Source organism: Salvelinus alpinus, chromosome 27 (assembly GCF_045679555.1).
Source record: "Salvelinus alpinus chromosome 27, SLU_Salpinus.1, whole genome shotgun sequence".
Taxonomy (NCBI): domain Eukaryota; kingdom Metazoa; phylum Chordata; class Actinopteri; order Salmoniformes; family Salmonidae; genus Salvelinus; species Salvelinus alpinus.
Genome location: NC_092112.1, coordinates 28,714,387 through 28,737,614, shown reverse-complemented (window position 1 = coordinate 28,737,614; position 23,228 = coordinate 28,714,387). Strand labels below are relative to the sequence as shown.

The 23,228-nt window shown below is 40.0% G+C and overlaps 2 protein-coding genes across 3 annotated transcripts in view; one reads left to right on the top strand and one right to left on the bottom strand.

Moving 5' to 3' along the window:
• Window positions 1-1,137, bottom strand: part of LOC139556313 (scavenger receptor class A member 5-like) — a 63,149-nt gene extending 62,012 nt beyond the window's left edge. Inside the window, exon 1 of the mRNA XM_071370133.1 lies at window positions 531-1,137. The gene's annotated coding sequence lies outside the window, so the exon portion shown is untranslated. The remainder of the gene's footprint in view (window positions 1-530) is intronic.
• Window positions 1,138-4,585: 3,448 nt separating this feature from the next.
• LOC139556312 (sterile alpha motif domain-containing protein 12-like) lies at window positions 4,586-22,051 on the top strand. Of its 2 annotated transcripts, none has more exons than XM_071370132.1 (5): window positions 4,586-4,705; window positions 5,340-5,383; window positions 6,797-6,941; window positions 7,544-7,681; window positions 21,920-22,051. In XM_071370132.1, exons 3-5 carry the CDS (start codon window positions 6,854-6,856, stop codon window positions 21,934-21,936), a joined length of 243 nt encoding a protein of 80 aa, XP_071226233.1. In that variant the 5' UTR covers window positions 4,586-4,705; window positions 5,340-5,383; window positions 6,797-6,853; the 3' UTR covers window positions 21,937-22,051. The 2 variants fall into 2 exon arrangements, with proteins under 2 accessions (XP_071226233.1, XP_071226231.1); XM_071370130.1 differs by lacking the exon at window positions 21,920-22,051 and adding an exon at window positions 8,472-9,404.
• Window positions 22,052-23,228: the final 1,177 nt, after the last annotated feature.

Genomic DNA, 23,228 nt, shown 5'->3' with positions numbered 1-23,228 from the left:
TGTGGAATTAACCCATTTCCCAGTTAATTAAACGCGCGGACACTTCACCCATGAGTGGAGAAATATAAAACCAAAAACTTTCGGATATGCATTTTCTTGGCATTAAGTCAACAAGGAACAGACTCGTTTGTTTGAGGTTAAATTGAATACCAGAGCACAGATGTAAAATAATATGGCCATAATATAATTCAGATGTCATTATGGAGACGCTACAGGTGAGCACCTGTAGCGTCTCCATAATGACATCTGAATTATATTATTGCTACATTATTTGGGGCTATCTAATTTCTATTTGTGGGAATTCAAATTTCATTAAACAGAATTGTCTCGTTTTTTTGTGCAATTTCAAGGTCATGATGCAAAAATACTGAACATGATTTATCTATGGACATAATCAAGTGAATGTAAAAGGTTTTTGGGGATAAATGCATTTCAGGTTCACTTTGTTGATGTCTTCAAATGAACACATAACAGGTAACAAAACTAGACTACACAAATTGACGCAACATTTTGAAAAGTTTGTCACTCACCTTGTCAAAGTTGTGACTAAAAAGTATAACAGATGCAAATGTCTCATCTCTAATTTCAATTTAAAAAGGGTGCATGTTTTCCCAATGGCATCTCAATAAACGTTTCCTTTCAACATAAAACAGTTAACTGAAGTCTCACTCTCTCAGTAGCTAGATAAGCGCAGCGTGGAGATCCGTGCACCAGCCAGTGGAGATCCGAGCATATATGTGCACCAGCCAGTCTGTGATGCTCGGGTGAATTAATCCCTTTTTAAAAGTGTAGGCATGGAGACTACGATGTGGCTAATACCCCTGCCTGGACAACTCTGACTAGATGCATTCTTACCTCATTCTATATATAGTATCTAGTTGCTGTACTTATACGCCTGGGGCAGGGCAGCGTCCAGTATAAATTATGTACCGTGGTAAAACTTTTGTACAGATTTTTGAACAAATACGCCCTCCTCTGAGCATTTAAGCATGGTACATTACAGAAAAGGTGCATTCCATCTCTACAGATCTTATATAAATACTAGTTTAAAGTTGTAATGTCACGTGGACACAAACAGTGAAATGCCTTTCTTGCAAGCTCCAAACTACCCTCCTATACTAATTTCTCATAAACAACATATATTATAGATAGGTCCAGTGGCGACCCGTCATTTCGAGCTCCACCTTTCTAGCAAAAAAAAGAGTGTGCAAAGCTGTCATCAAGGCAAAGGGTGGCTACTTTGAAGAATCTCAAATATAAAATCAATTTAGATTTGTTTAACACTTTTTTGGTTACTATATGATTCCATACGTGTTATTTCATAGTATTGATGTCTTCACTATTATTCTACAATGTAGAAATATTTTTTTTAAAGAAAAACCCTGGAATGAGCACAGTATGTGTCCAAACAGAGGGGGAGGAGGGGGGGCTGTTTTGCATGTTATTTTGGCATTTATAAGTGTCACATATCAGTTTGCAAACAATCTTTTTTTTAAAGCTGCATACAAACTTGGTCTCTTTTTTGCTTTCTTCAGTAAGGCTGCTTCAGAATGCAGATGTTTCAACCTATCAGTCCTTTCTGTGGTGGTGGTGCAGCCAGCGGGAAATATGGAGGTAAGGGTTGGTAATGTTCTCCAGTTGCACTGTGATTGGCTCAGTGTTCTGTCACTCATGGGGACACCACGTCAAATCTAAGGGTAGAGATAGAAAATTCAAGCCCTTTGGGTGCTGCCATAGAGTTACATTAGAAGTGCCCATCCAAGAAGGCTCAAGGTTATTGGCCACAGATAAAAATGACATCAAATCACATTATATCTACAGCAGCTTTGATTGGACTGATCATGTCAACATCATACTTTCAAAATCTTAGCTAGCAGTCATCATCATGAATCAAGTCGACAATCTACTGGCAAATCCTTTTTAATCCTTGTCATATGAAGAGAAATGATAGATAAAACGTATCGGTGCTCATCGGCCATTGGACATTAAGATTACACAACAAGTTAGAAATCGCAAATTCAACAATGAGTGGTTTGGAAGGAATCAGTGGCTAACCAAGCATTGCAAAGCAATCACTAGCCTGCTATTCAGTGAAGTGTGTGTGTGGTCCCAAGTCTGGGTTTAAGGGTCTCTTGTCCAACCTTAAAAGGATAAACATTCAACATTGTTCATGGTGTCAATCCAGCATGACTTCTGCCGCGCTCAAAACAACTGGAAACTCAGAACTGGGAAATCTGATTTCAGTGAGTTCAAGACAACTGGGTACTCTGAAAAAAATTTGCTCTGACTGTAAAAATACGTTTTGAACAGTCACCCAACTCAGAATTGCAAGTCGGGAACTCGGGCCTCTTTCTAGAGCTCCGACCTGAAGATCACTGACGTCATCATGATTCAACCTTGTTTTTTTCCGAGTTCTCAGTTGTTTTGAAAGCACCATAAATCCAGAGAAGGCCAGACTTTGATGACAAAGTTTGATGACAGAATTTGCCCACAAAGGACCACCGGCTACCTTCCTATTGAAATGAGCACAGCACAAAAAGGTGAGTCCAAAAATGTATTTTATGCTGCTGTATAAATGATGTAATATGCCAGGGAGATGTGTATACTGTAGCTGAGAAAGTAATACTAAGTGTATGTTGTGTAGTAAGCTGTTAATAGCCCATGTGCCTCACCCTAATAATTTGGTTCCCTTTCCCCTCTTGAGTGGCGCAGCAGTCTAAGGCACGGCATCCCTGTGCTAGAGGTGTCACTACAGACCCTGGTTCAATTCCAAGCTGTATCACAACCGGACGTGATTTTATTTTATTGCCTACTGTTCTGACTTGGTGGTGCACATGTAGCCTATAGCCTGTTTTATAGAAATCTAATCATCAAATATTGTAAGAGCTTTCATTGTCTGCTTATATGCCCCCTTTATTTATCCTACGGTTCTGACTTGGTGTACAGGGAGTACACTGTAAGAATGGCCTATGTTCTGAATTCTGTTGCTGTACATTTAAAAAATGCTGAACAAATAGTTATATTGACTATGTCCGTCCTAGCTCGCTCATTAATGTCTTCATCGAAATTACGGATTGCCTCTTATCCGCTCGTCGTCCCCTTATGCCATAGTTTGTACATCTCAATTGTCAGTAGAAACAACGTTTGTTTTGGCAAGTCAGCCATATCAGCTATGTTTTTTAAAAGGCAGTAAATGAGGCTGAATGAACGGTTTGGCTGCCAGACATGGCTCTGCTGATAGCCAGGTGTAGCAGTGGTAAGGTGTTGGGACTGCTGTTGGGACTCTGCTGTCGGGACAGCTTTATATAGGCCCTAACAGTGTGTGGGCACCGTTTGTCACCATTATCCATTATAGTGCAATTAATGTATTGTTTAGTGTTGTGTTGTGTAATGGGTTTGCTGGCATGCATTAAAAAACTTTTTTTTTTTTTTTTTGCCCCACCAAGATTTACATGTTAAAATAGCAACTGGATAGGTCTATCATTTCTGAAGAAAAATAATGAACTATTCTTTTTGAAAGCCCTCAAAAGAGATAAACTGACTATCCTACCGATCCTTGACTTCGGCGATGTCATCTACAAAATAGCTTCCAATACTCTACTCAGCAAACTGGATGCAGTTTATCACAGTGCCATTCGTTTTGTTACTAAAGCACCTTATACGACCCACCACTGCGACCTGTATGCCCTAGTCGGCTGGCCCTCGCTACATGTTCGTCGTCAGACCCACTGGCTCCAGGTCATCTACAAGGCTATGCTAGGTAAAGTGCCGCCTTATCTCAGTTCACTGGTCACGATGGCTACACCCACCCGCAGCACGCGCTCCAGCAGGTGTATCTCACTGATCATCCCTAAAGCCAAAACCTCATTTGGACGCCTTTCCTTCCAGTTCTCTGCTGCCTGCGACTGGAACGAATTGCAAAAATCTCTGAAGTTGGAGACTTTTATCTCCCTCAACAACTTTAAAAATCTGCTATCCGAGCAGCTAACCGATCGCTGCAGCTGTACATAGTCCATCTGTAAACTACCCACCCAATTTACCTACCTCACCCCCCATACTGCTTTTATTTATTTACTTTTCTGCTCTTTTGCACACCAGTATCTCTTCTTGCACATGATCATCTGATGATTTATCACTCCAGTGTTAATCTGCTAAATTGTAATTATTCGATTTATTGCCTACCTCATGCCTTTTGCACACATTGTATATAGATTCTCTTTTTTTTCTACCATGTCATTGACTTGTTTATTGTTTACTCCATGTGTAACTCTGTGTTGTCTGTTCACACTGCTATGCTTTATCTTGGCCAGGTCGCAGTTGCAAATGAGAACTTGTTCTCAACTAGCCTACCTGGTTAAATAAAGGTGAAATAAAAAATAAAAATAAAATAAAATAGCCTAATGTTCATGTCTTTATGTTTGTGCTGTAAACATGACTCTGTAGGCCGAGTAGATACATAGCCTAAATGAAGCATGGTCGTCATGAAATACCTTTATTTCCTCTGCATGAAATATGATTTTATTTGGATGATAATGGCTGTGGTCCAAGATCACCTTTTAGGAAGAGTTCCTTCCACATGAGGGAGCCCTCGAGTAGTGGTTATTCCTCCAGACAGCTGTGCACCGAACCAGCACTAGTCCACAGCCATCGCAGCACGCTGGCTTGGCTGACTCAGAGACAGGAAGGGTTGGGCACAATGGGACAGGTAAGAGGCTGATATGACTACCGATAAAACGATTAACTGTACTTGATTAAACACTACAATAACTATTAACGTTACTTTTACTATCATGAATGTCAAGTCTAGCGCATATAAGTGAATAATACGAAGGCAGGAAATAACAAGGACTACAAAAGTTTGCCGTACATGCGCTAGGCTTAACGTTACTTACAAATGCGACGTGGTAGCATTTACAGTAGAGTTTATAGTATTAGTACTAGTAAATACATAGTTACAATAGAATAGGCTACCGATTAGTTTCAACCGTTTTCTGTCCCTTTGTCTGTCTTTATCAACAGATTTCCCTCAGTGCAGTACACTTCCTGTGAATGTAATAGGCTACTATTACTGTACTGACTAGCATACAGTATGGTGTGCAGCAAAATTTTAATCAAAATTACAACCATACCTGGAATAAAGTTATATCATTAATTCAATGTATACCTGTGTAGAATTTTAAAGGTTATACAGTATAATGTCATTGAAATGACCATGAGTACTAGAATATGGGAAGTTAGTATGTTCTGTGGTATTGTATATCACCACAAGATGGTGTATTTGTCACGTTGGGCCCATGTTTCTGACTATAAGATATACTGTACACTTATTGTTTACCCAGGTCCAGCAAATCATAAGTAGGCCTGCAAACAACAGCTGTTGAAGGTATGTTAAATTACTTGGCAAGTTTGATTTATTAGCTGAGCAAGGTGCACCTATGCACTTTACTATGATGACCTCCTCTCAGAGAGATTTATCAACTTCCTCTCTCCTTTTCCTTCCCTTTTATCTTGCTGTCTCGTTCTATCTTTATTCCACGCACCATACAATGTTTGTTGAACCTTTTTCCTAGAACATTCTAGGCCCGCAGCACTTTACTCTAAAACTTTGATGTAATATTTGATTAGGTCTGAGTCTTAAACCTCAGTGACATTTACTCTAAACCTTGTTGCCTCATACTCCGTCCGGTCCGTGGTCTCCAAGAGTTTGTGAAAACAAACAGAAGGGAACTCTCTGCCCAAGGGGAGATTTGGGGTAGGGAGTAATGGTCAATATGCACAGTATGTCTTTTTCACTGCTTAGATCCTGTCTCTCCAGTGTCATGTGATTAATCCAGGATGTATTGTAAGGAATTGAATACTCTCAACTTCATCTTTGAATCACACAAAACATTGAATTACACACACCAGTCAGAAATGCACTGGGTCAGAGTATGTGGTTTCATGTGGGTTTGATCAGGAAGATGGTGATGCAATTCTTCTGGAAAGCAGCAAGACTGATAAAGGTGTTTCTCTGATGAGATTATGTTTCATACATGATGTTGTGGTGTGGTTTGTGTACAGATGTCAAAGTCTAATCCCACAGCCCCTAGCTCTTGGGAACAGATCCTACTGCAACATTTCATACAGTGTTTACATCTTTCTTTGCATAGGCAGTAAAAACGGACATTTACATTTTAGTCATTTAGCAGATGCTCTCATCCAGAGCAACTTACATTTAGTGCATTCATCTCAAGATAGCTAGGTGAGACAACGACATATCAGTTGTAGTAATTAAGTTATCAGCAAAGACAGCACTAGTAGGAAAAGACAAGTAGAATATTTACTAATATACAAGCGGAGAGGTTTCCTGCTTTTCCTGTCCTCTTAATGAAAGGTTTCTCACTGTCTTGTCTGGCTGTCCAGTAATTACTCATATGGGAGCTCGTTCCTGCCAACATCATAGATTAGTCTCTTCATTAAATCAGTAAAACATTCCTATATTTCCAACATGGCAAAAACAAGACAGTGCCCCACAGCATGTAAAGGCCAAATAAACATTGATGCAGCTCTATAAAAGTTACTGGCCTAACCCCAGGGATATGGCTGAGGAAATAGTACTATAATGAAGTTGACATACAAAAGCAACCATCTCATAACATTAACGACTGCAGTATTCTGCTTTTTTCCAAAGATATTGCATAATTAATCAACTTCAAATTGTCATTGCTACTTTTTGAGAAATGTATATAAGTAAGGGATGCATAGTCTCAGATGTATACTAGATACTTATGACTTTCTCCTTCCCTGACATATACAGTGCAGCCCAGATAATAACGCCAGAATAAGCCTCCCCAAAAGGGTCTCCCTCTGGACCATGGTGGATGTGTTTGATTGGGTCAAGGAGCAGTACCCCTACCAAAAGAGTGTCCTCCAACTAGCCATCTTCAAGCATGACATATCTGGTAGCTATCTTCAGTAGCTCTTCTACTTACCAAATCTTGCCTTAGTACAAAACAACCTACAGTATATTCATGTACATCAGTTATCATTAATAGACTGCTATTATTATTAAAAAAAGTGAATATATGTGATATTTTATCCCAGGCTTACTTCAGCCCTGTACTGTATAAGTAACGGATGCCTGCAGAGAGTTCTGGACCCCACATAATGACATGGAACATTCATCTTCCCAGTTACTGTTAACCCTCTACAAACCACACAGCTCATTCACAGTGTCAGTACTGTTGTAATGTTGCATCAGTAAAACCTTGTCAAAAACATGCAGTAAAAACAACTGTTGTATGAGTAATAAAACCGTGTGTCCTAAGGCTTAGATCCTGGGACAGAAGTTTTGCCCACCGTGGGCTAAGTGCATTTGAATTCAAGTTAATTTAGGAATGGAATTTGACACATAATTCAAGTTCATCATGTCATATGAAATCCATTCAATTTGAAATCCATGCTACCAGCCTTATTTGACTTATTTGACTGGCATCATTTTGCTTCCATCTATAGTAGCCTCCCCTCACCACCTCTCTTGCCTTCTTGCTCTGTCCCTCCCCAGGCCGAGCTCTGCTGAGGATGGGTGAACACCAGTTGGAGAGGATGGGGGTGGAGGTGGAGCATCTTCAGGAGATCCTACTGGACATTCTTCTCCTCAGGGTCCAGGAGGAACTTGAGAACCTTAACGACATCTTCTCTGGTGAGGAACAAACATCCATTCTACTGTCTCCTTTTAAACTTTATCAGGAATTCAGTTGTAGCCTATATCAACGACTTTTTCTCTGGTGAAGACCTAACTTTACTTTATTGTCTAAAACTGCATCAGAAGGGGACAGATATCTACTGTGTCCTCTTAGATGGCTTCAGGAGTTCACTTGTACACTCTTAGAAAAAGGGTGCTATCTAGGACCTAAAATGTTTCTTTAGCTGTCCCCATAGGAGAACCCTTTGAAGAACCCTTTTTGGTTCCAGGTAAAAACCCTTTAAGTTCCATGTAGGACCCTTTCCACAGAGGATTCTACATGGAACCCAAAAAGGTTCTACATGAAACCAAAAAGGGTTCTCCGTGGAACCAAAAAAGGTTATCCTATGGGGACAGCTGAAGAACCCATTAGGAACCTTTTTGGAAGAGTGTAGCCTATATACCCAAAGTGACTCATACGAGGTTGCATTATCAGCCAACGTGATTGACAGACATGTATTTCAGCAAGAGGACTAGCTTAGAGACACCTGCCAAGAATAGATTGGCATCGAATGAGAAGAGAGAGAGGTGAAAGCCTCTGATGAACAGTACTATTCAACTGAACTGAAAATAAAATAATTAAATTGGCTTTGTTTGGCATGGATACAAGATAGCTATAGATTAAATAAGTTCAAGTTCAAAATATAGATAAAATAAGTTCACAATGGTCTTTGTTCAATGTGGTACGTATGCTTGCATATTTCAAATGCATTTTTAACCAAATGTATTTTTATCTCTCATTCTCTAGAGTGTTTCTCTTCATGACTATAACAGAAGAAGAGTTCTGAGATATCATTATTTAGTCCATCTACGGTGTGGAGGACTAGAGAAGAAAAAATACATTTGCCTTCAGTAGTCATTGACCTGAAGAAGGCGGCCAGATTGGTTTTGGCATGGTTGTAGTTTTACTGACACGTCTGTGAATCAAGCCCTTGCCCCTCGCTCTGCGCTGCTCTTGTGGTCTTATTTTTCACAATACTCAATACACTATGTGGCAGCTATTGCAGAGGGAGAACATCATTCCCCACTTGAACAGGGGATACAGTGCATCCCTCATCTGGACTAAATGTTGCCATCCCGTACCCAGCAGTGATTTGGCTAGCTAATGGGTTGTTATATTACTCTCAGGAGACCCTGTGTGAATTAGAATGGAGAGTAAGTCAATTAGTCCTGAGTTTAATGCAGGGACACATGGCCATAATTTAGATAACAACCCAAATGCTGCTCAAACCTATTAGGCCCTACACAGGGAACATAATAGGGATCATTTAATGGGAAGTTTCTGGCAGAGACAAAATGGCTTTAAAGTTTTATGTATTTGCTTATATAGTTTTATGTTGGAGTAGGACTGTTGTGTCCTCTGACTGAAACTCGTCTTTATTTAGCTTTTGTTGCTCCACACCTCATGTTTGTAAGACGTCAGCAGAGTTTTTCTGTCTGTCAAATACAATGCAATGTCTAGCAAATCTTTAAATGGAACACAACTACATATAGAATCCCTCCAGTATGACTACCCAGCTAGGAATGCACTCTATGCAGAGATATCCTATTTTATTTGCTCCTAGAACATATTCATATAAACAGTTCATTGTGTAATCATGTGTTTGCTTAAATTACTCAGAGATAACAGTTTTGCATATTAAGTGGAGCAAATAAAAGTGCTATGTTTGCAAATACTAAATCTTTTTGTGTTTCAAATCCTCCTTCCTCAGAGAAATTCCTCCCCAGACTTAAATGTCCTGTCCATTGTATAATGATAACGTTTGTTTGCTCCAGTTTGAAGTATTTTAGTCCATCCCTAAGGTTCTGCACCTTTCATTAGACACTACATGCACATGAAAAACTGCAGGACTGTCAAATCTGAAGCTCAAACAGTACCTTAGCAAAGCATGCAATGCAGTTTAACTCCAAACCACTATACCTGTATTATAGTGTAATGTTTTCATAAACAGGAAACACTATGTTTAGACATCCATTTGCTATCCAGCCTAGAACACAGGAGAGAAACAAGTTGTTCCAGTGAAGAGATGAGGATGAAATGTCACACGGGTGTTTAGTGGGTAAATCTGTGGATGAACACTATTTAGTGCATGAGTCTGACCTGACACCTCATATTTGCTAATGAAGACCAAATCTGATCATTGTTCATTTGAAATAATTGTCTTCGCTGATAATTATATAAAAATCAATGTGTAGAATCAGCCAGTGGCCTAAATCTTGAGAGACACACTGGTGCCCTCAGACAATGTCCATTTGTCTCTATTACATGACTCGTCACGATACATCTTCCCACTTCACCACACACTTGTCAGACAACCCAAACTTTAAATCTCCTCCTACTTTTAAAGGGCAGCCAGAAAACAGAGGACAGCAGAAAGCAAGCAAAAACACATTGCTCAGTGAAAGTAACACCTCTAGGGGAACATTTTTCTTTGTTCAGTAATCCAGCTCCTGAAAAGCCCAGCCCAGGCCTGGCATGCTGAATCTGATGTGCCCCATAAAAAGACTGTTTACATTTCCTCACCTTCCATGGACATTAGCAAGTGCTGAGCCTGTGGCTCTAGGGTCCCAGTGGGGGGCACACCAAATTAGACAGGCTGATTAATGTCCCTCAGAGATGCATGGCATTTGATTTCCTCCATTCAGGGCGATGGTGCATCAGGAAAGCGCTGACTCACGTTAAATGTAAATATACCTCGGGGAGAGACACTTAATCATATATGACAGTGAGGGCTTCCCGAATATTCCAAAGGTTAGCAAATCGTGCCTTTGACCCAAAGAGATGGAGAAAAAAAAAAGAAACATGGAACCGAACTTTTGTGTTGTTTGGCATGCAACAAATGATGGGTTGAACAAAGAGAAAGGACTACAATGGACTGCTAAGTGGAGCTAACATACAGCAAGATACATTCTCGGTAGTAACAGTTTTATTGTAACTAGACTCAGTAAAATTTCCTGGCCAAAATATTGTTCCAATAAGTTAGGGGGAGTTTCCATAACCTCTTTGTCTTGTTTATATTTCACTCAAATTTCAGTTCAAGAATGCAATCAGGGTTTTGTTAACGTGGAGTCCAGTGGAGGCTGCTGAGGGGAGGGCGGCTAATAATAATGGCTGGAACGCAGCGAATGGAATGGCATCAAACACAAGGAAACCAAGTATTTGATGTATTTGATACCATTTCACTGATTCCGCTCCAGCCATTACCACACGGGCTCGTATCAAATGAAGGTGCCACCAACCTCCTATGGTGGAGTCTCTGGTCTGTGTTATATTCCATATCTAATAGACACTCTGTTGGCTAAAATCTATACTTTCTTCTGCCAAGACATAATGCATCTCCAGTCTATTGTCTGCACCGCTGAATCAATCATTAATGTAGGCAGCAGATAAAAGAGGGAAGCTTTTTAGCAACTACTTAATTATTAAGGGTTGGTTGAACTTTTCACATGACTTTCTGATTCTCATTTTAGTTGAACGTTTAACAAGGTTACTCGAACCAGGTGTCAAGTAAGGGTTATAACTTACTGATTCTTCATTATCCAGCTACAAATATATGTATTTCCTATCTTAAATTCATGACATGATCTTATTGCTCAGGTAACAAGCTTAATTCAGGCGATGTACTGTAGCACGGCTGCACAGCAGAGCATACAACTCACAGAATGTCTTCTGCCACACTGAGACGGACAGACCATCTGAGGAGTGCCATTATAGGTCTTTGTGCATGTTGATCATGACTTCATTGGGTCAGCACATTGCCTTAGAGATGCGTTTCTAATGGGATACCTGGGGAGGTCCAGCGAAGAGGTGGGCCTTAAATCTCAGCCTGACAGACATTGCTCTTACTCTAATGACACTACTTATGCCTATCGGTCACACAGACAGGCAGCCAGGGGTTGGGGAGACTTTAGACTGGGGAAAGGATGACAGGGCTCCTTTCAGAATAATGAACCAATTAGTTCCCTTGTCTTTGAAAGTGTGTGAGGAAAAACCACAGACAAAGTAATGACATATCCCTTGCAATTAAATTATTTGCTGCCTGTGAGGGGCTGAACCTCGTCACTTTCAGCACAACTCTGCATTTTTCCCTTCGCTCCCTGTTTGCTGTGTTTGCATTTATAGAAATGGTAGTACATCCCATCCCTATCCCCCGCCAGCCTTAGCCAACCAGCAGTGCATCCATCTGACGCCACTGCAGACTGTTTGTCACTGTCTTGTAAATTATTCATAGCTGCAACTGCAAGAAAAGGATCAATACATTCTGATATAGAAATTAGTTAGTGGCAGGGCATGAGATGCATACATTTTTTGGATTAGAGAGAATAAACAGTGGAAACAGTCCTGGAAGTGATATTGAGGTTGAAGAGGCCATGCCAGGAAGCTGTTGTATTTAGGTGATTTCATCTGTTCCCTGCTGATGTGTTTTATGGCAAAGAGATAATGCTGACATTGGTGACCAATGTGTTAGTCACACCATACAATCACAAGACAACAACCCATAAAGCCTGAGTGAAATCATTTTCAGAAATATTTTTTTCCTCAATGGACATTTTAGGGGAAACAATTTACAATTATTGACAAACTGTACGTGCAAATATACAGTTGAAGTCGGAAGTTTACATACACTTAGGTTGGAGTCATTAAAACGTGTTTTTCAACCACTCCACAAATTTCTTGTTAACAAACTATAGTTTTGGCAAGTCGGTTAGGACATCTACTTTGTGCATGACACAAGTAATTTTTCCAACAATTGTTTACAGAATATTTCACTTATAATTCACTGTATCACAATTCCAGTGGGTCAGAAGTTCACATACACTAAGTTGAATGTGCGTTTAAACAGCTTGGAAAATTCCAGAAAATGATGTCATGGCTTTCAGAAGCTTCTGATAGGCTAATTGACATAATTTGAGTCAATTGGATGTGTACCTGTGGATGTATTTCAAGGCCTACCTTCAAACTCAGTGCCTCTTTGCTTGACATCATGGGAAAATCAAAAGAAATCAGCCAAGACCTCAGAAAAGAATTGTAGATGATACTGTGGTTGGTTTGGAGGATTTCCAATTAAATATAAAATCTGTGAGTGAAGCAAACGCTACAACAAACAACTGCTTTACTTTTGATAAGAGTGGGCAGCACAGATGGATCTCCAAATGTAGCTATCAAAGGAGAAGGCTGCAGGTTGATATCGAGAACTTTGGATGGAGTAGTAAAAAAGGATGATTAATACTCCAATAGCTTAGGTTGAGTAGAACATATGAGTGTGATCAGCGGTGGACACTGAGCATCTGTCACATGTATCATTTGTGTCTGGGAAAAACTTACTAAGTTTCATCTTGGTGAAATGAATTCTATGCAAGACTTTAAACTTACGAGCACAAGAAGATGTGGAGTTAAGCCTAAGAACGTCCTCCTCCCACCAGTAAGGTCAAGTTCAAGTTCTCTTCCTTGATTTGGTGGATGGAAGATGGTTTCATATCGTATTGTTTTCAGAAAGATACATAATGTTCCATGGATGAGAAGTCTGTGTGTGTGTGTGTGTGTGTGTGTGTGTGTGTGTGTGCGCGCGCGCCATGCGTGTCTGCGCGTGCTCGTGTGTGTGTGTTAACATACAGAGAGAGTGTCTACTTTAACAATGCTCTCCCAGCAGAGACAAAGGAGAAATGGTTTATAGTGTGGAGAGACAGTGACATTATAACAGAATCAACCACCATACAGATGTAGGATCTTAATTTGAGCCAGTTTGCTACAGTATGAAAATAATCCTGCAGCAACAGGACATGTGAATTATTACATGGATTATAATTAATGGACATTTTTGTAAGGGTTGATACATTTTTCATTAGGGCAAATTAAGTCTGACATTTCAAAGTGGAAATTACAAACTTTAGAAGCCTTTTTAAAACTCAAATACACTACAAGTTTGAATTGCCGTGCAGGAAAATTTGCAGCAACAAAAGAGTGATCTAATTAAGATTCTACATCTTTAACAGATTTTACTCCACCCAAACTGTCACTTTGGAGCAACAAGATAGGAAATCATATTTATTCGATATGTGTGCATGCTTACGAAATCAAGCTGTGTTCATTGAAGACTGTAGAATTAGATTGTAAATTAATTTAATTATGAAATTAACAAATATCCTCTCATTTCAGAACTCACATGCTTCTATTTATTGTCTGTCCTCCACATGAGAGAAAGTATATGAACGTATGATACTGCATCGGAAAAATAAACGAGGCCAATGCATCCGTACTGTAGACCTACAGAGAATTTACATCTTGCAGCCTATTGAATTCATTTGGCCCTGAATTGCCTAGAAAATGAAAGGCATACCACAGAGTTTCTAAAGCCAGAGGCACAACATCACAAGACTTCCGGTAACGCTTCTGAAACAGACAAAGCAGACCCGGCTGGGTTTGGGTTTTGAGAAGTCAATGAGAGAAGTGTGAAATTCTTCCTTAGTTGTTAATTTTCTCAAAATCTAAAGGCACTACCTGGATTCAAGTTAATGTCTTAAGTAGTTGAACATGTTATTAGTCCAACCTAGTGACAAACGGACACATTTTCCTTTGTGCCTTTGATTTGAAGGCCTGCACATGCACAGTTCGGTGCGAGACTACGATTTGACCCGATTATGTATTTCTGCGCATTTTGCTTAGCTAGCCAACGTCGCCATGACATCTCCTACGAGTGTGATCAGGGATTTCTATTGGAGAAGCAGTTTCTGCCAATCTTCATACTGTACTGTCTTTGGGCATACCTTCCATGCTATCGCTAACAATCCCAGTTTCAACTGCACTGGGCAGATGGCAGACAGCGTGTATGACGTTGTGTGGGCAAGTGGTTTCGTCAGGGCACCTCTACAAGGTGTCAAAAGTGTTCCACAGGGAACTGTTTAGCGTGAAAAACCCAGCAGCGTTGCAGTTCTTGGCACACTCAAACCGGTGCACCTGGCACCTACTACCATACCCTGTTCAAAGGCACTTAAATATTTTGTCTTGCCCATTCACCCACTGAATGGCACACATACACAATTCATATCTCAATTGTCTCAAGGCTTAAAAATCCTTCTTTAAACTGTCTCCTATCCTTCATCTACACTGATTGAAGTGGATTTAACATGTGACATCAAGAAGGGATCATAGCTTTCACCTGGATTCACCTGGTCAGTATATGTCATGGAAAGAGCATGTTTTATACACTATGTGTATATCAATGTTGCAGTCCAGAAATGAGAGCATTACCATCTATGCCAAATGCCTGGGCCTCTGATGGAGACTGTAGAACCCATACTTCAGTATTCCCACTTCTCTCGTATAGGATCGAAAGGATTCCACCATGGTCACCAATGTACCTGACCGATGTAGTGCCTTAGCAGAATTCAATCTAAAGCTTGTGCGGTCCAGAGACGAGAACTCTACCCTCTATGGCAAAAGCCTCGGCTCCTGACAGGGACAATAGCATTCTCACCACTGAGATGTTATAATTGTAAAATAATCTGTTTGTCACTTGTGAAACTGATTCTACATTGAATTTAGTCTTCGAGATGCTCAAACAAGCACGGGTATCTGTAGTTGATGTTCTTCAACTCTAAAATGCACTAGGGTTCCCCAATAGGCGGCCTGCAAGCCAAATTTGGCCCTGGTGTGGTTTTATTTGGCCCCCCAAGTAAAAAAATAAAATAAAATATATATATATTTTTTCATTTAATTTAATTGTTGGACATAAAAACTGTAAAACCCCCCAGGAAATCAGCTCCAAGTGATTTTCATTTTGGAAATCTGTTACCATGTATTCCCAAGCATAATAGAGAGACACGTAATCGTATACAAATGTAAGCAAGGTTTCAGATGATTATGTTTGGTCAAATATATCTATTTGTGCTTAGGCAGCCCCCCGCACCTCTCTGATTCAGAGGAAGACACATTTCAGTTGAAGGCATTCAGTTGTACAACTGACTAGGTATCCCCCTTTCCCTTTTTTGCGGTCAGTTTACAGTCTACAAATTATTTGTTATTATGTTCCGGCCCCCCGACCATCCACTCAAGAAAAGATTTGGCTGAATCTAGGTGATGATCCCTGCACTAGACTTTGTAAGACAAAATCCACAAAGAAAAGACATCAGGCAAATGCTTACAGTATGTGGTCTCAATGTTTAAATAGTGACGGCAAGGTTAGTTCAAACTGCAGGACTTGGTGAAAAGATAATGGAAGACAAAAGTGAGAGACAATGAATAAAGATGTTCAAACAAGCCCATCTATCTGTAGTGGATGTTCTTCAACTCTAAAATGCACTAGACTGTGTAAGACAAAACCCATAAAGAAAAGACAACAGGCAAATGCATATGTGGTCCCAATGTCTAAACAGTGACAGCAGGGCTAGTTCACACTGCAATAGCATGGTTCTCCTCACAGGTGAGTGAATCAGCCCATGCTCGGTGAATAGCACTTGGTTGATCTCTGGGAGCAGGACACAGCATAGCTGATTAGATCATGTGAGACAAAATTGAGAGACAAAAATGAATAAAATAAATCAGCAAAGGAATGTAGTTTGTGAGCTAGAAAATGAACATCCTGGCAGTCTGAGGCAGGGTGCTCTGCAATCATCCTACTGACAGCGATAATGGGGCATTTATTATTTGTTAGAAGGAAATGAGTTGGTCCTGTCCTGCCTTGATGACTGTATTAGCTTTACACTACTTGACCTATAGATATTTGTAGTCACCAACTGTCTACCAGCTGTCTACTACCTTAGGTGCTGGATAACATGATTGGCAGACGTGATCAGCAGAGATGGTAGCATGGATAGTACATGAGTTTTGATTAGTTTACAGTTTAGCACTTGGCAGCATTTGTCTGTCCAGCTAGCGACCATAAAAGTAAGTATTTTGAAAACATTTTTAAGAATTGGCATTGGCAACAAACGGAACTGTGTTCAGAAGAAATAAATATACACAATATGTAAAAAGCAGTTCCTCCCTCGACAGAGATCGATCATCTCGAAAGCTAAAGCAGACAGCTTGCTACGGCCCACCGCCTATTCCTTAATTTGGTGTTTATTACGATTCTTCATATTCTTATAGGATTCCTGCTGCAAGGCAGCATGGTGACTGAATTACTGTGGGGAGCCAATCAAGTTACTCCAGAAGACATTCGGAATGGCCTCCATATCCCCATTGGTTCGATGGGTTCTCTGTGATTAATGTGGAGTAATTGGCAAGTCATCCATGCATTCAGTCAAACCTTCACTCCAGGTGAGAGGAAAGGAGAGGGGCAAATAATTGACGATGGAAGGAAGCAATCAAACAAGACATTGGTACTTTTATTAGCATAGAGAGCACCTAGCAGCAGTCTGCACACTATCTCCAGGTTAAAGAGCGCGGCCTGTTATTGAATATATCCATTTGTCAAGACAAATGAGGTACACAGCTCTGGGTCTGATGGGCAAGCTTCCAGCGAGGCCAAACTACCATGTAGTTTATTACCGGGGTGAGGAAAATTAGTTTTCCCTGAAAACGCAGGCAAGGGCAATTTATTTTCCTGACATCAATGGATCTTTGGCAGTTGATTTATCTTTGCTGTGTTCGAACTGATTGTGTGAGAGCATCTGCAGGTGGCCGCAGTGGCTTGTGGGAGAAAGGGTTTCAGGGCAGCGATGCCTTGGCTCATTTGGTTGTAGTAATTTATAGTTGCAAAGCCTTGCAAAAGTTCTGATAGTGAAATATTAAATTATCATTGGCTTGGCATGTCCTGTGTCTGTCTATATAAAGAAAAATGAAAGCCTGTGGTAAAGATATATATTTCGCAAACTCTTATTAAAGAAAGTCTATCTTATAAAATAATGTCTATACAACCTGTTCAAAGCCATGCAATATGATTATAGAATTTGTTTGGCTTTATCTTTAAAGATGTATCGATCTTCCGCTATCAAGTCTTATCATCAATCTTTCCCATCATACATATGTCTGGCTATATATTTTCGGCATGCTTCCCTGAGTGCATAATATGGATATCTCCTAAATGATTCTCGTTTGCAAACTAGCTAATTTAAAAATACATGAGTATGCCATTCACATGACATTGCATAAACATTTTACAGGGGTTGGTCAATGAAGCACATCATATGCTATACATTTTGCACTGGGGAAAGGAGGGTTTGAAAAATGTATGGTGACAGGGTGACAAGTTGTAAAGTGTTGGAGGTAATTGGTGCCCTGATGCAGTGATATGGGTGCTTTATTTTCCAATGATTTTACAGTTAGTATAGCGGTTCTGGTCCTTCGTAGCAAATATATTTATGGAGATGTTTAGAAAATTGTATATCTGGTTGAATGATGATAGAAATAGTCTGGATGAAGTCATAGTTCTCAAATTCTTATATTTTTGGGTCCAATGTCTATGTCTATGTCTTGAGTTTTTGAGTAGTTTTGTGTTTGGGAGAATTTCAATTTCATTCCCATAAGTTTCTTGACAGCACTGGAATGATTCTGTCAGTCTGAGACATGATCTTCTCTCAGTATCTCTTGTTACTGAAAATTGAACTTTGGAATCAGCTCCTGACTGATATGAAAGAGATACTGCCTTCATAGGGCATAAAAATCAATCCTCAAGACCTGTCATACAAGGGATATAGCACTTAATGTCCTTCTCAAGAGGGGGCATGCTGATGAGAATGGGTGAGCTTAATTCAAGCTGAGTTGTCAGAATGAAGATAACGATTCACGACTGGTGAAGAGGGATTGCACTGGAGAGAGAGAGAGCTAGAAAGAGAGATAGAGAGAGAAAGATAGGGAGTTGTACTTTAAATTGAATACAGAACATGGATTAAATTCTCCTGCTGATATCACCCTTGTGAACAGACTGTAATAATACCAGTATAATCTTGCATATCCTGTTGGAAATTCCTGTGATCATCCCACTGTAGCTCTGAGGGGATATGTGAGATCAGAAACTCTCGTTCCTGTTAATGATGACATCCCTTTGGACCAAGTGTCTGGTTAACATGAAATTCAGAAAACACAAGATGTAGTGGTCATCTGTTTAAAGTCAAGTGTCCAAATGTTTTACTTGGATTAATGCAGTGAATAAAACCAAGTCTTGATTCCTGAAGTCTTGATTCTTATGTCTTAATTTTCATGACCGCACTGATAAGTGTCCATATCAAAGCAGAGTGATCACAATGGGATACCAATAAGTAATACACTGTAAGGCATTTGAAACTGGGTTTGAACCAACAGTTAGTGCAGCACATTTTCCAAATTAGGATCAAGTCGTAAGAGGTCATCTCCACATGTAAAAACAGTCTGACAAACAACCATGTTGATGTCCTGACAGTCTTGTGCAAACATTGGGAGTCCTCCACCCCAACACAAATCACTTTCCATCTTCCAGTTAGGACATGAGGGGCTATGCTAGCATCAGCAGCTCTCAGTGTGACCTGGAACAAAAGGCCTTTGTCCTGAAAAAATAATCCACTCTCGGAATTTAAGACTCACTGGCTCTTAAAACATTCTAAGAATAAATACTTATAGATGTAGGATCTTAATTTGAGCCAGTTTGCTACAGCTGGAAAATAATCCTGCAGCAACAGGAAAGGTGAATTATTATGTGGATTATAATGGATATTTTTTGTATGGGTTGGTACATTTTGCGTTAGGGCAAATCAAGTCTGACATTTTGAAGTGGAAATTACAAACTTTAGAAGCCTTTTTAAACGTTGAATACACTACAAGTTTGCATTTCCTGCTGTACAGGACATTTTTCATCAACAAAACAGTGATCAAATGAAGATCCTACATCTGTAGCTATATCTTTGGTTTAATGCCTCACTCTTTTCTTACTCTCAATATTTATGCTTAATACAACGGTCTTTCTTCAGTAGCATCCAGCTGGCAATGTTTGATGCAGCCACTATTAGATTCATACACTAAATATAACATTTCTGTTAAGTTGAGCTCAAGTTTTTCCTGACCTGATTTTTCAGTCTCTATTTTGTCAGAGCCCAGTCAAATGTTTGAGAGAAACTGCTATTGCTTCATCCATAATACACACATGCCTACAATATGTATAAAGAGCATGTGGAAATATGTTTTCCCAGTGGTTACCAGCTTCCAATGCAATTATAAGTAGCCTACTGCACAAAACCATCAACTTGACTCCCCACTGCAGTAAGAACACTGAAACACAGATAATCAACACAAGCCTGTACAATGACTAAATTCTGGGAAACATTTCAAGACAGTCCTTTAACCCAGAATAAATATAAACATTTCAGGAAATCCAGGCTGGGACTCCCTGCAGAGAGGCCATGCAGTTTGACCAGGTGTTGGAAGCTGTGGAGCTGTGGCAGTGTCCAGGTTCTCCCAGGGAGTGTGAGAGATGGGTGTCTGGATCACGGGTGTTGGCCAGGGGTACCGCTGGGCTCTGTGCTGGCCCCAGTACTTTTTACTGAGCAGGAGAGAGACACGTGCCGTGGACTTGTCTGGTGGCGCCAGATGGAAGTTGTCTGGCTTCAGCTTTCATCTTCCTATGCTGCTGGGCAACCATACAACTTGTAGTGTGTAAAGAGCTGCATGGCAGGCTGCATGGTTTTCACAATTGAAATTGACAACCACCATTGAAAGTAAATATCTACAGTATCCTGTATCGTCATTTCAAACAGGGAAAATGTCTCCTTGGAGATGGCATTTGTATTCACAAACAGAATACCTCTGGGCTCAGACATCAATTCAAAGTCTATTTCACATTGGTTCGTCATCATTTCCTTTAAATGATATGGAAACAACATTGATTCAACCAGTGTGTGCCCAGTGGCTATGTTCTGTCACGGTAGTTCCCTAAATTTGATCAAACATACAGTACCATCTTCATCTGAACAACCGAGATTACCAGACCAGCTTTTTAAAACATAGATCTACACCTATCGTGTCATATTAATTCTTCTTTAGACCTGCTGCTGTCTCAATATTATTCTCTTTGGATATTACTACAACTATAATTCCCTATTACTTTTTACATCATTATCAGAGGGACCGCAGATGACTTACTCTCCAAGTCAACAATGAAAGAATATCATGCTAGGGCAGTTAGTAGAAATAATTAAGGTTCTGTTATCCGAACACCTGCAGCATATAATTGATCTGCACCACATTAAACAGGGGTATAAAATAGACAAAATTAAATGCTTAGAAGGTGCTGTGTTTTTCCAGGTCCACTTTTTCAACTTGACAGAACGCGTGTCTGAGCAAAGATGAACTCATTGACACACCATACTGGCAGTGTTTTAAAAGTACGATACCTGTAACATCTTCAGTAGCCATTCAATACTATTAATGAAGTGCTGCCACACCTCACAATAAATTCATAGACTTATGAAAAGTGCGTACTCCCTATCTGCTTTAACCTTTCTAGGACACACGTTCCGCTAGCGGAACCCCCCCCCACAACATTCCGCTGAAAAGGCAACGCGGGAAATTCAATTTTTTTTGTTGTTGAAATATGTAACTTTCACACAGAAGTCTTCATTTATTAAGTTATTGGTTTGGTGGTTGTCAATATCTTCATATTGATCCATCACATCCATTGAACAAAGTTGTACATTTTCAGATCTCAGTTCATTTCCCAAATTCATGTCTAGTCTAACTGTAACTGGACCTTGAATATTATATTAACATAAAATACAGTAGTTGAGTTATGTAATCGACCATAAGCCCAAGGGAGCTGTGTCGTGTGTTTGAGTCAGGGGCAACAAACAATGTATTACTTTTCTTTAGGGAGTTGGACATTCTAAACGCAGGTCATCGTTTTTCAGTCATGAATCTTGTTCTGGAGGCAACTCTACATGGCTGTCACTATCTGGAACAGCCACAAAGTTATAAAATCTGATTTTAAACCTAAACCTAACCTTAACCCTAACCTTAACCACACTGCAAACCCTAATGCTTAACCTGATCTTAAATTAAGATCAAAATGCATGAATTTTTACAATATACCCACTTTTGAATATGCATCTGGACTATCTAAGGGGAAATCACTCAGTTCTGTCTCTAGGGCAAGACTCATGACAATAAATGTCAACCTGCATACTAAACAGAACATCCACCATTTTGAAAAAAGTAAATCATAAAATAGAAACAGTGACCCCTTCACTTGCTATATATGTTTAATTTGAAATATATTGTTTTTTGTGAAGGGGCCTTTCAGAGATAAGAGAGAAGAACATCCATCTGAAGCTGAGCACTCTGAGACGACCCTCATCTGAACCAATTCAATGTTATACTGTGCCTGTGTTATACCTGTCACGGATCCCCCCGGAACTGATGCTCATTCTGTTTCCCAGTTCTGGAGGTCTACGTCACCGGCTTTCTAGTCTTCACTGAACGGGATTTATTATCATCAACCCCAGACTGTCTTGTCTGATTACACACACCTGGTTCCCATTTCCCCTGATTAGTATGTTATATATGTGCCCTCTGTTCCCTCTGTCTTTGTCGGTTATTGTTCCCATGTCCGTTGGTGGTGTACCTATGCGTTGGTGCAGCTGTTATGATGCATGCTATATACAGTTGAAGTCGGAAGTTTACATACACCTGAGCCAAATACTTTTAAACTCAGTTTATCACAATTCCTGACAATTAATCCTGGTAAAAATTCCCTGTTTTAGGTCAGTTAGGATCACCACTTTATTTAAAAAATGTGAAATGTCAGAATAATAGTAGAGAGAATGATTTATTTCAGCTTTAATTTCTTTCATCACATTCCCAGTGGGTCAGAAGTTTACATAAATTCAATTAGTATTTGGTAGCATTGCCTTTAAATTGTTTAACTTCGGTCAAACATTTCGGGTAGCCTTCCACAAGCTTCCCACAATAAGTTGGGTGAATTTTGGCCCATTCCTCCTGACAGAGCTGGTGTAACTGAGTCAGGTTTGTAGGCCTCCTTGCACGCACACGCATTACCAGTTCTGCCCACACATTTTCTATGGGATTGAGGTCAGGGCTTTGTGATGGCCACTCCAATACCTTGACTTTGTTGTCCATAAGCCATTTTTACACAACTTTGAAAGTATGCTTGGAGTCATTGTTCTTTTGGAACACCCATTTGCGACCAAGCTTTAACTTCCTAACTGATGTCTTGAGATGTTGCTTCAATATATCCACGTAATTTTCTCCCTGATGATGTCATCTATTTTGTGAAGTGCACCAGTCCCTCCTGCAACAAAGCACCCCCACAACATGATGCTGCCACCCCCGTGCTTCACGGTCGGGATGGTGTTCTTCGGCTTGCAAGCTCCCCCTTTTCCCTCCAAACATAACAATGGTCATTATGGCCAAAGAGTTTTATTTTGTTTCATCAGACCAGAGGACATTTCTCCAAAAATTCTTTGTCCCCATGTGCAACCGTAGTCTGGCTTTTTTATGGCGGTTTTGGAGCAGTGGCTTCTTCCGTGCTGAGCGGCCTTTCAGGTTAAGTTGATATAGGACTCGTTTTACTGTGGATAT

Coding starts and splice junctions, on each gene's coding strand:
- LOC139556312 (XM_071370132.1), top strand. CDS start 6,854: ATGGTGGATGTGTTTGATTGGGTCAAGGAGCAGTACCCCTACCAAAAG. Junction 6,942..7,543: donor CTTCAAGCATGACATATCTG/GTAGCTATCTTC, acceptor GTCCCTCCCCAG/GCCGAGCTCTGCTGAGGATG.